Source organism: Adiantum capillus-veneris, chromosome 25 (assembly GCF_014529385.1).
Source record: "Adiantum capillus-veneris isolate H3 chromosome 25, ASM1452938v2, whole genome shotgun sequence".
In the NCBI taxonomy this organism is placed as follows: domain Eukaryota; kingdom Viridiplantae; phylum Streptophyta; class Polypodiopsida; order Polypodiales; family Pteridaceae; genus Adiantum; species Adiantum capillus-veneris.
In genome coordinates this window covers 53,903,353-53,916,496 of record NC_140955.1, presented here as the reverse complement: position 1 = coordinate 53,916,496, position 13,144 = coordinate 53,903,353, and the positions used below count along the sequence as shown (strand labels likewise).

The 13,144-nt window shown below is 44.0% G+C and overlaps 1 protein-coding gene across 2 annotated transcripts in view; it reads right to left on the bottom strand.

The window, feature by feature from the left end:
* AUG3 (HAUS augmin-like complex subunit) overlaps positions 1 to 13,144 on the bottom strand; it is a 135,460-nt gene that overhangs the window by 47,991 nt on the left and 74,325 nt on the right. For both annotated transcript variants that reach the window (XM_086499466.1, XM_086499467.1), the window contains exons 3-9: positions 11,145 to 11,248; positions 10,410 to 10,605; positions 10,037 to 10,103; positions 9,835 to 9,938; positions 9,557 to 9,641; positions 8,046 to 8,103; positions 7,718 to 7,849 (exon numbers count right to left, since the gene is read on the bottom strand). In XM_086499466.1, coding sequence (XP_086355592.1) covers positions 7,718 to 7,849; positions 8,046 to 8,103; positions 9,557 to 9,641; positions 9,835 to 9,938; positions 10,037 to 10,103; positions 10,410 to 10,605; positions 11,145 to 11,248 — 746 coding nt within the window. The remainder of the gene's footprint in view (positions 1 to 7,717; positions 7,850 to 8,045; positions 8,104 to 9,556; positions 9,642 to 9,834; positions 9,939 to 10,036; positions 10,104 to 10,409; positions 10,606 to 11,144; positions 11,249 to 13,144) is intronic.

Below are 13,144 nucleotides of genomic sequence, written 5' to 3'. Positions count from 1 at the left end.
GCATTGAAGGAGCCACAGAAGACTTTGTGCCGCTTTCAGCACGGCCCAAAGAAGCAAGGGGTGCAGACCTTTATGAAGTTCAAGTATCGCACAACCCACACATCAGAGTGGGCCGGCGAAGAGTCCTTCGAGGATTCCAGATGTTATTGGCGATCTCCCTCGACGCCATACAGTTCGGTACCAGTACCTCACTTTGAAAAGGAGGGGATATCACATGTCACATCCAACCCTATGTATCCGTGGACAAGCTACAGCATGACCAGGGTTCAGTCAGTCAAGTCAAGTCTAGAAGAGGAAGTGATCTGGCACTTTTGTGAGTCTGTTTGTAGACCGTGCATGACCAATCGCTTAATTTAGATGCATATCCTCCGGTTGCACGCAGCATGATCATCAGCATTCCCATCAGAATTCATCAGAATCCATTAGGGGAATTTTCCAGTGCATTAATCCTAATTTTCCTTATTTTTGACATTTTTCACTTACTATTTTCAGTGACTTTTGTTGGAAAGTAGGTAGGGCAATTTTGCTAAGTTTGTATATAAGCAAACCTAGCGCTAGCACTTTCTAGCAGAAGAGGCAGCAGGAGCACCTTGCTCAACAGGCAACTTCTCAGCAAAACCAACCCCCACGACAACTCTAGCATTTGCATCACAGCAGAAGGCTGGCGTTTTTGGACCAAATCAGCCAACGATTTTGCATTGGCAACAGCTTGGCGATAGCAACAAGCAGAAAACTCCTAGCGTTAGCAAATTTGCACAGCAACAGCAGATCAGCCCTAGCGTTAGCAGATTTCCACCGCAAGCCAGATTTTCAGCCCTAGCGTTTTTGCATCTGCCAGGCATTTCAACGTTTTGCAAATCTACCGCGACGGAACCAACACAAGCACCAGCGTTTTCAGTTTTCAGCACTTAGACATCGCAGAACAAGTCCCGAATCTCGCAGATCTCACCTTCCCGCAGCAGACCCTCGCCGCACGGTCAAATCCCGCGAAGTTTGCAGATTCAGCCCGAAAAATGCAGATTTCAGCATCTGCCTTTTCAGTGCGTCGTCATCGTACCGTCGCCATCGACATCGTACCCGACGTAGAGTCAAAATTCAGCAGATAGAAGATTTGCAGATTCAGCCATTAGCATTTTCAGATTTCAGCCCGTCTCATCGTCGTCGACATCGTCAGCAAGTCCAAGCATTGTAGAGATTTGTGCAATCATAAGTAGACCGCCCTCGCCATAGAGAGTGGGGCCTTCGGAGGAGGGTTTGACAACATTCTGGTTTCGTATTCTCTTCTCTCTCTATCTCTCACTCTCATGCGCCTTCATTCACAGTGTTCATCACTTTGTTTGTGTCCATTGCACTCTCTCACTAAAGGAACGGAAGGCTCTCCCTTCCGTAAGTAAAAGGAACCTTGAGCACAGTTCGGAGCACTCATCTTGAGCAAAGTTCAACATTCACTCCGCTGCACCTTACACCTACGCAACAGGGGCCGTTGTGACGGAGATCATGAGCGCTTCACCAGTCTGCAAGTCCCGTACGAAGGCAACCTTCATGCTTACAAACAAGGGATAACACAAGTGGCAAGGGAGATGAAGGAATGGAAATCAGAAATGGAAGGATGGTGGAAGGAGAAGGCCGACCTTCTTCAAATGTTCCTCAACGAAGGCTCGCAAAGGAAGAAGGAGAAAGAGGACCTGCACGTAGAGATACAAGAACTTAAGGCGGATTCACAAGCACTCAAAGAAGAGGTCTCAGCCCTTGAGAGAGAGCTTGCTGATAGAGCAAGCAATGGACTAGAGGAAGGTGAATTCCAGCCCTCGATAATAGAGGAAATCAAGGTTATCAAGGAACAGGTACGGATGATCAAAGAGGAAGAGAAACAGAATGGGGCAAAGGCGTCGCATCTTCGTGGGTGGATGTCATCACGAAGACACATAAGAAGGCGGATTAGGCCGAGAAATGGATAGAAGTCGCTAAGAAAGGAAAAGGGAAAGGGAAAGGGAAAGAAACTATATCTATCCCCACTCCTACAATCATCAACATGACTTTAGAAGAAGAGCAACGAAGGAAGACTAGAGCTCTGCACATACGAATAACCGGTCTAAAAGACCGAGATAATGTGGAAGGGGAAGTCAAAGAACTTCTCCGTATGATGGGTAGTGAGGCTACTCATATAAAAGCATGGAGGGTAGGGAAGAAGACACAAGAAAATGGGGAGACTTCAAAAGAAAGAGTGCTTCCCATCCATGGAGGCAAAGAAGGACTTCTTGAAGAAGCGTCCTACACTAAAGAAAACGGCCATATTCCTTGGAGATGACCTCACACTCACACAGCTTGCTAGTATGTAAGAAGTTATGCCCGAGATAATGACAGCTTGAGAGAAGGGGAAAGTGGCCTTCTACAGGGATGGACGAGTGGTTATTCTGAAGAAGCGCCCCGCATGACGGTGTGAGACGTGGGGCCACACTTAGAGTGGCTAAATGGAATTGTAATGGATCTTTGCGCCTTGATGTAGGGGCCTTTGAGGATAGTTTCACAGGGAGAGACATCATTTTCTACTCTGAGACGCATCAAGCCCCGGGGCAGTCCATGCCCCATGTGAGCGGATACAGATGGGAGACAACTTGCAGACAGGAGACTCGATCAGAGCACAGAGGACGAGGTTCGGGAGGAGTGGCAGTCTTATTCAAGGACGAGCTACAGTCTCTGATACATATAGCTCGGAGGGATAAGCATGCTAGGTACATGTGGGTGAGACTGAAGGCAATGACAGGCAGATATCTCTACATCGCTATTTGCTATTTCCCTCCTAGTACGTCAGTATATGCATCCCCTAGAGGACAATCCCTCTTCTCTATTTTGGATAATGATATATGGGAGTTTTCTAGAGATGGCAACATTATTATCTTGGGGGATTTCAATGCTAGGACTGCCCATCACCAAACACTATTCTATGATACCTCAGAGGAGTTGATACGGGAGCTTGATATTACAGAAATGGGCCTGTCTAGATTATCACAGGATGAGAAGCACACTGAGTATGGCAGATACTTGATTGATATGGGGACTGCACATGGATTGGCCATTTTGAATGGCCCACAGAGATTCCTTGCAGAGCAGGTGGTTTTACATGCTTTCCACATCGGCATGGCGCTAGTACAGTGGATTATATTATGGCTCCGCCAAGACTCATTCCTTCCTTTCAAGATCTCATGGTGGGAACCAGGCCGGTTGGGGTAGTAGTCGATCATGCTATCTTGTCTTTCACTCTATCATTCCAGTTCAACACAGCTCCATTGGGAGAGGCCTCCACACATACTCGGTATACCTTCACGAGGGAGACAGATCCCATGTACACTGATGAAATATACAGGCAGCTATTCACTCAGGAGCCAAGACGACCACTAGATGAGCTCACGAAGATTCTGACAGAGACGCTCCATGATGCAGCATCAGAGGCATATCCCCACAGCCAGCCTACACGCAGACGATCTGGGAGCATGCCTCAGAACAGTTGGTATGATGAGGAGTGTAGGAGAGGAGGATCAAATTACAGAGAGGTGCTCATGGGTACTACTATACATAGACAGTCATAGATTATCTTTCGCCCCCTAGTGCGACGAAAGAAGAGCGCTTACCTATCTCAATTAGAGGGTGATCTGTATCAGTTGTTTATTAGTTAGGACTCTAGTGAAGTATGGAGGCTTTTCAATGAGCACTCTCCACCGCCAGCCATCACTTCCACAGAGACATGGGGGGAATATGCTACATCTCTCTATACAACATCGGGGCAGCCACCTTTGCCTGACCCTCCAGAGGCATGCCCAGAAACATGTACTTTCTTTACTGCTGAGAGGGTAAGGAAAGCCATTGACAAGATGAAGACAAAAAGAGCACAGGATCATGATGGTCTAGTAGCAGAGCACTTTATCCATGCCAGAGATATGCTTGCAGAGCCTCTTGCTATGATGTTTAATAGAGCAATGTATGAGGGTTTCCCTGAGACTTGGAGTATGTCCACTATTGTACTTATCTTCAAGTCGGGAGATCCTACGCTTCCCGGGAATTACCGAACCATCATGGTTGGTCACACTCTGGCTAGGCTATATGCATCAATTCTTGAGCATGTATTGAGTGCATGGGCAGGGAGAGAGCGCATATGGGCAGCAGGACAGGCAGGGTTCAAGAGAGGTTTCTCCACTCTTGACCAGATTTTGACACTCAGAGCCATTATTGAGGAGGGTAGACACCATGGCAGGAGGATATATTGTAGCTTTGTGGATTTCCGCAAAGCCTTTGATACAGCGCCATGAGTCGGACTCATACGCAGATTGCAAGACATGGGGGTGCCCACAGAGTTGATCTGGGGGATCTTAGCTTTATACAGGACAGTGGTAGGACAGGTGTGCACTACTCACGGCATGTCCAACATGGTTCACTCCACCATTGGGGTGAAGCAAGGTAGTCCCCTATCTCCGACTCTCTTTGGGATATATGTAGATGAGTTTTCAGATTATGTACAGACAAAGGGTGATAGAGGTGCTCAGCTTGCAGGGACATGGATTCCATTGCTATATATGTTGATGATATTGTGTTGATCTCAGATTCTCCAGAGGGGATGCAGCATCATTTGGATGCATTGCATGTATTTGCACGGGACAGTGGATTGTCTGTGAACCTTGGTAAGACCAAGGTAATGGTGTTTAACACCACGGCGCAGTGGGTAAGGAGGTCCGCCCCCATTTTTACATATGGTCGAGAGACTGTGGAGTATGCAAATACATACACTTATCTTGGGGCAATTTTCAGTGGTCCAGTATTTTCCTTGAGGCGTGCAACAGATACGCGATTGACCAGAGCCTATGCAGCATCGGGGAGACTTGAGAGGAGAGGATCCATACCATACTGGCGCAACATAAGAGCCGTCCCGACAGAGTGCCTACCTTGGAGGACATTGACTCTCTATAGCCTTTTGGATACTGATGTATATGTATATGATGCCTCGGCTGTCACAGAGCTCCATTGTATCAACTCACCCTTTGTCTTCCCTTTGTATCAACTTTCACCCCACCCCTACCCACTATTTTCTTTTCAGTTCTTTGTACTTTTTGTACCCAGACCTGGTATTAGATTCACCACATGTAATCTTTTGGTCTCATAGGTCATTTTGGCCTTCTGAAGACGTTAATATTACATTTCATTTCATTTCATCTCTCTCTCTCTCTCTCTCTCTCTCTCTCTCTCTCTCTCTCTCTCTCTCTCTCTCTCTCTCTCTCTCTCTCTCTCTCTCTCTCTCTCTCTCTCTCCCCCCCCCGTTTTCCTCTCTCCCTCTCTGCGTAGGTGCTCCAGCCAGCCAATCGCGAGTGCTGTTTCTTCTCACACTTCGCAGCAGCTCTGGCGTGGGACAACAATTCAGCCTGCACAGCATGGGTTGTTATGTGGAAGTCATGAGCGCTTCACCAATTTGCAAGTCTCGTACGAAGGCAACCTTCATGCTTAGAAAGAAGCGGATAACACAAGTGAAAAGGGAGATGAAGGAATGGAAAGCAAAGATGGAAGATGGTGGAAGGAGAAGGCCAACCTTCTTCAAATGTTCCTCAACGAAGGCACGCAATGGAAGAACGAGATAGAGGACCTGCCTGAAAAGATACAAGCACTTAAGGCGGATTCACAAGCACTCAAAGAAGAGGTCTCAGCCCTCAACCAAGAGCTTGCTGATAGAGCAAGCAGTGGACTAGAGGAAGGTGAATTCCAACCCTCGCTGATAGGGGAAATCAAGGTCATCAAGGAACAGGTACGAATGATCAAAGAGGAAGAGAAACAGAATGTGGCAAAGACGTCTTCGTGGGTGGATGTGATCACGAAGACAAAGAAGAAGGCGGATGAGGCCGAGAAATGATAGAAGTCGCTAAGAAAGGGAAAGGGAAAGAAACCACATCTATCTCCACTTCTACAATCATCAACATGACTTCAGAAGAAGAGCAGCGAAGGAAGACTAGAGCTATACATGTACGAGTAACTGGTCTAAAAAACCCAGATGGATGGAGATCCGTACAGTCTACCACGTGGCACTATCAACACAAAAACGGACGTCCATACAACTCCCACGTCATCATGCTCAACGCAAATGTTTGTGTGTATGTGTGTGTGGGTCCTGTTTTATTTAATCTCTTTAGGTCACTTGGGCCCCATCGGACGGGGTCCCATAAGTTGGTAGGAACTTCTTCAAAAATTACCCCACTCGACGAGGATCTGTAAGTTGGTAAGGATTCTTTTGCTGCTTCTTGCTCTTAGGGTTTAGACCCCTAGACCGGGATCTGCAAGTTGGTTCCATTCTTCAGTGGCTTGACAAGTCAGAAGTTTGGGACAGACACAACCCCGAGAGCCAAATTGATACAGAGACTACATGACTTGGGAGTCCACAGGAGCTTGTACGGGATATCATGGCACCTTATGAGACCGTTATAGGGAGAGTACGGACATCACTTTACTATTGGGGTGAAATAGGGATGCCCACTTTCTTCGACTTTGTTTGGATTGTATATCAATGAGATTTCTTACTATACTAACATTGCACGGCGTAGAGGGGTGTAGTTGTCAGGTACATGGATACCTTATTGCTTTATACTGACGATATTGTGCTTATTTTAGACTCTCTGAAGGCTATGCAAAGACATCTAGATGCGTTAAATGCTTGTGCACATGATAGTGGGCTCTCTATCAACCTTGGCAAAACGAAGGTGATGGTATTCAATACTATAGCCCAGCGGGTCTAGAGATCAGTACCTATTTTTACATATGGACAAGAGATAGTGAAGTATGCGACTCCTATACATAGCTTGGTGTTGTATTCAATAGACCTACTTTCTCTACAAGAGTGTTGCAGAGGCGAGATTGACGGGGGGATATGCAGCATTGCTGCATTAGGACTAGAGAGGATATGTTCAAAGGGTAGGCTTACATACCTACCCACTCTAGGTACCTTGACTTATTTTCATTTTAACATTTCCCAGACATTGTACTAGATTCACACATGGATGTAACCTTATGGTCTCCTAGGTCATTTTGGCCTTTTGAAGACATTACAGCGTCACCCAAAAACGTGTTTCAGTAAGCCTGAAACGCGAAACGGATGAGATGGCCGAAACATTTCACCTTGTAGGTGAAACGCCTGAGAGTGAAAAGCCTGAAAAAGAAAACTCTCCATAGAAATAAAAAATTATGGTCTCTCTATTGATATTTATGGATTATGAGTGAAACACCCCGTTTTGGCCATGAAACGTTTTGCGGTGACGCTAACATGGTCACCACTATATCTATTGTGCTCTAACATAAGCTGAAACGTTGTGGCAAAGAAAAGATGGCAGTTCATTGCTTTACGAAGGGCACTTTTGTATGTAATATTCCAGCCCTATCCCAGAAATTTCAAAGAAGGCTCTTCCACAGAAAACTCTCCACCACATTGCACCGTGGGGTTCAGCCTTGCTCTTGGCCTATGAATTTGGCTACGTCCCCCCCCCCCCCCCCCCAACACGCACATGCACACACGCACACGCATAGTCCCCTGAGAATCCATTCCAACTTATCAGCGTGCCGAGTTGTCCCCCCTCCACCACATTGCACCACGCGGTCCAATCTTGCCTCTTGCCAATGAGAGAGTCCTCATGACAAAAGCTTTGCCGCAATGGGACAGCTATAAGCATATAAAACATTTAGTGCTATTCACCTTAGGAGATGAAGATCAGAGTGAACATGTGCCTCATCTGCAGAAAATTGGATATTTGCTGCTGTGAGTACAGCTTGTTGCTTTGAATTCTCAACCTGAGCCTCAACCCACTGTCTTTCGCTTATTCCAAAACTGCAAGTACATATCCAACAAAATTAGAAAACACTATGCTTTGAAATGTTAGGCACAATCTCTGCATCCTAAGCAAATCTCAAGTCTTAGGAAGGTCTTATCCTTGTATGAAGAACAGCTGTCTGAGTTGGCCAAAACAAGAACTCACTTCATTCATTAATAAGCCATAAATATTTAATGAACATCATTCACACACATTGACCGCAAGCGCTGGAGCTCTATAACCCGATTCTGATACAACTTCTCGGAGTCTCCTGAAACATGAAGACTGGCACATTTAATACATCAGTTGTAAATATCCTTTTAGTTGCAAACATGTTGTGTGAAAAGGACCACAATCCTTCATATGCACTGTAAAACAAACAATCCCTATATTCCAATAACAGAAACAAACTTTGAACTCGGCAAAATCTTAATTGAAAGTAACACAGTAAATTTTGTGCCAGCTGATATGAATACCACAGAAGCAACTTGATTCCTGTAGAAACAATCAGCTCATGTTGATGTACACACCCTTGCTTTCTTGAGCACCGACAAACACGCATGCCACAAACACCTCAAACTGATCTACTTCAGAGAATTTTGAGAAAGAGCTGCTTGGGAGACTAGTTTTGAACTCGTGCATGTACGAGATTAGAGGAACACATTACACTGACTTTGCTATGACTTGGCCTTAGGACATCCTTGTAACCTCCTAATATGCCTTGGAGAATTATAGCTGGAGGTCAAGATATCCATTTGATGCGCTTGAGCATCTCAAGTAATTACTGTTATAAAAGATCTAAGATGACGTGCACTATTTTGAGAGGTGTCGAGGTTTGAGACGCCGATAAGCAGCCAGCTTGCCAACACCCACCTTTGCTTGGTGGAAACAACTATTATATAAACATAAAAGCTACATGAAGTGAATAGACTTTCAACTGAAATAAGCCACAACAAAATGCTAGAAACAAAAAACAAAGAACATTGAATTCACAACCCTTTGATTGTTGGGATATGCTAACTGTTGCAGGCAGATGTGCATGTGCATTTATGCTCTCCATGAAGCGGGGGCTTTTGATACAATATGCAAGTTTGTCTCACTCAATACATCAAAGAAAGCATCATACAGTAGATAATAAGCAGCACAAGTAGATACTGGTAGACCTATGTAACAAGTAGACTGCAGTAGACAATATAGACAACACAAAAAACAATGGTGGCAGCAACTGTGGTCAACCCTATATGCAATGAATGAAAAGTAGAACCCTTAGACTTCAAGTATCAACTACAAGTGACTTGTTGGCGGCACCCTCAGCACCAAACAAAAGACCATACTAACGATACAAGGGGGTGTAGAGACTCTATTGTGCATGGAGATGTGCAGTGAGACTGTGATACAACACACTACATTGCAAGAGACTATGCTAGACCGCAATGCCTTCCCTTGTTTCCACATTAGGCAATCTTTCTATCTCATTCAAACCGAAACCTTTGATGCACTATATAGACAAGTATATGCTTCACGAATGCTATAGAATGTCATGGCAACGCCAATCCCATAAAGCTCTTCCACATCTGTACGGTACTCAGACTCGGATCTCTACGCACAAAAGATTCCCATTCACATTTATATGGTACTCAGACTTTCATCTGTCCGCATAAAAGATTTCCAAGTCACTGAAAAGGAGCTCACCATCCATTCGGCTTTGAAAAACTCAAACTTACCTCGCCCAAACCGGTTAGTGACATCATCAAGGCTTACCCACGTGCACTTCGACTTCCCTTCCTCGGCTACAAGCCTTGAGGGCCCCTGAGCACAGCCATTGTATTAATTATACAGACAAGCTGAAAATCTTGCACAGTTTATCGAGCATAATCAAAACCGATAAGCTTGTTTTCTAAAATAGTCTGCTTCTTAAAGATTCCTGCCTCTTACCATACCTCCAAGTATATTAACAATATCCCCTATATAAAAGAACACATTCCAACAATGTAAATCCTACCATATCAAAATTCTTCACAAACCAATGGTTTAATTCCCTGGTACATGATAGATCTTGCAGTGTATAGGACTCCAAATCCATGAAAGAAATATAGACTCCTTCCTCTGCAAGTAACCTCAATTGTAAGAACAAAAGGTCTTGAGTTCCATGTTGAAGTAATAACCTTTAAAGGCCTCAAGGCCTCTCCATCAAACGTACGTACCTTCACCAGAATGATAATGTGCAAGTTCCTGTGCTGAAGCTGCAATCTTTTCAACCACCGAGCTCACCTGAAAAAGGAAAACAAGTAGAAATCCTTATCGGATACGCCTACAATTTCCCAGCATCCAGGCGAAACTATAAACAGAAAAAAGTTGACAAGAGTACCCAAGAAAAGTGCAACTCCATATAAAACCCATTTGGCCCCATAAAATGTATAAAAGAGCTTTAATGTAAACTTACTTTGGTTGCATCAGTAGTAGAAAGAGGCACAAAGTATGCGATAATGGTAATTTTTGCATATTACAAAACTAAAGCGATACAAAGTTGAAGCCCTTAACAGAAATTGGTAGAGGACGACAAGTGCAATCCTTTACCTCCAAGTTCTTACTAGCAAGTTTCTCTTCTACTAGTAGCAGTTGTTCGCTTGCAGACAAGGCAGCAGCACTTCTCGCTCTCCTGCCTTGTATCAAGGCAGAAGCTTGTCCAGTTAACACATTAAGCTGCAACTGTAGACGATGTATTCTCTTTTGCAAGTCAGCTGCCTCAGACTTAAAGGATGTGGTTGTGTCTCTGGTGGAAAAAACAAAAGATCATGTAAGCCAGGGTTCTCCTTGATCACATTGCATTTGAAGTTGAAATGTATCGACTATTTTGTTCTTGACATTGAGTTTTCCCTGTGATTTATAGTTCTATGCCCATGCGTCAAGCTAACAATCTTCATTTGAGACAAATTCTACCACTTAAGTCGAAACAACCAAGAACAAAGCAGTTTCAACCAGTGCTTTGCAAGATTAGAGCAGCTCCTGGAAACCTGAAAGAATGCGAACTCGATCTTACTGTGCATTAAACATGTTTTCGTGGTCCATTTAAGAATCTTTAATGGAATAAAAGCTAAAAAGTTCCATGGATCACTCTCTGAGACACTGGGAGTTTCTTTTATTATCAAAGAACAGGTATAAGGAACTGACATTATTCACATTGCATGCAACTGTTAGTTTATTTCCATAACAAAAATACACTTCAAAATTTTGTAAAAGCATCAAATACGGTTTTTTGAGCAAAAAGTAGGGCTTGTGACCTTTTGCATTACATAAAAAAACATCAAATACCTGATTTCCTTCAACGATTCCTCTGCCCCTAAAACAGCTTCTTGGTTACTCTTTTGACTTGAAAATGCTGAAATACTGTCGTACGCAAAATCCAAATCATCTCCCTGCACCAAGGGTTTACCCAGAATGTTACTATCAAACCCATGGGGGTTTTGAACAGGCTATGCAGCTACTTATAATGAAGATGTCGGTTCAAACAGTCAACATTGAACATGTACACGGGTAAAAGCAGATATGGACACTGCACTTAAAGCTTAATGAAGCATATCTGGAAGGACAGACAACTTGAATTATAAACTCCAAGAGACCCGAGGATACAGATGTCAAAAATGCACACATTGAAAACATGTTGAAGAAGAGACATTATAAACCAAGTAAGAATGAAATATGGTTAGATAAAAGAGATTGTCGAGGTGAGGCCAATACTCCGTCTACATTGACCATTCCTTTTCTCATGAGCATTCGAACACATCAACAAAGTCTCTGTAAAATGCTCTATCCTTAAGTCTCTTGCATTGAAATGTGTGGATGCAGCCAATAAATTCTCTCACAGAATGCGAACATGCTTTACTAGAGGAAAGTCTGTATCCTACACTTAAAATGTACCAACCATTATCACTAGCCAAGGTGCTCAATAGCTTGACACAAGGCTGCTAAAAATTCATTATCAACTTCCTGTAATTCAGAATTTCACAGCTATATGTTCATTGTAGATTGCAGAGTTGTAGCATCAGTCTCATATACAGATACATGTCCGGCCCTGGTTAAAGACTCCAGCAAGCTAAAACAGAAGCCTCTACTGTATGATGACAATTTTACAGTTCATCAAAACTAGGAAGTTACTTGCTCATACATGCTGCAACCAAATTCTTTCTAATATGGAGCTTGACTTTTCTGAAAAGTGGAGCTTTTCTAATCAGATACCCTCTTGATTATTAGCCTTGACCAAGGGTGGTATTCGAAAAAGAGCTGAATTTAAGAATGTCCCCTTTACAAGTGCATATCAAGCAAATGTTTGCATCTGCGTGGCTGTCAAATGAATTTGAAGCTGATGTCATGACAGATTGGCACCAACTCATTGCGGCTACTTGCAAGAGCCTACAGGAGTATAATCGAAGGTTTTGTAAAGCATTGCTCTCAGTAACCTCCTACAGGTTTGTGCCACTAACAGAGCGGATTGAGAAGTATTGTTGTGGGTTGCCTAAAGGGCTTCGAGATTACTATACAAAGAACAGAGTGGCTACCCTCACTTAGCTTATGGCAGTTGCCAACATTGGTCTTGCCTTGTTGAAGAGAGAGGACACTGGGTTTCCGGGCAACGTGAAAGGGAGTCAGCAAACAAAAAAAAAATCAGCAAATAAGCCCGTTGTGACGTGACTCCTAAAGCGTCCTAGGGGTTAGAAAAGGCAAGCAAAGGCAAGGACTCAGCCGAAACGTCTAAAGGACAGACTAAGAAAAAGAAAAGGAAGCCTTTTGTGCGCAAGTTGTTCGAAAAAAAAGAAGGGCTTTAATGGCTGAGAACAAATGTTTCATATGCGAGCAGCCTCGTCACTTTGCTACAGATTGTCCACAAAGAAGAAGACCGGCTGATTCGGATGACAAAAGAGGACAAGAAAGGCAAGAAGCAAACCCACGGTAGAGAGCTAGATATGGTGGGTAATAGGTCAAGAGCGTGGGGTAAAGTCAGAGACCAGACAACACTTATCTTCTTTGATCCCGGTGCTAAAGCAAACTTTATCTCACTAGAGTTGGCCATCAAGCTGGGCATCAAAGCTGAAAAGATGGGGTACACAGCAGAGGCAGGGTTGGCATGTCATGGCCACTCAGAGTGCGTCTGTATATTCAGTCATACGTGGACACAGAAGAATTTTACATCATGCCACTGGAACGGTGCGATGCGTTGTAGGGAATCCCATGGATTTCGGTATACATGGAGTGCTCGATGTCTTCAACGAGAAGATCACCCTTCAGCATAGGGGCAAAACTCACATCCTTGATGT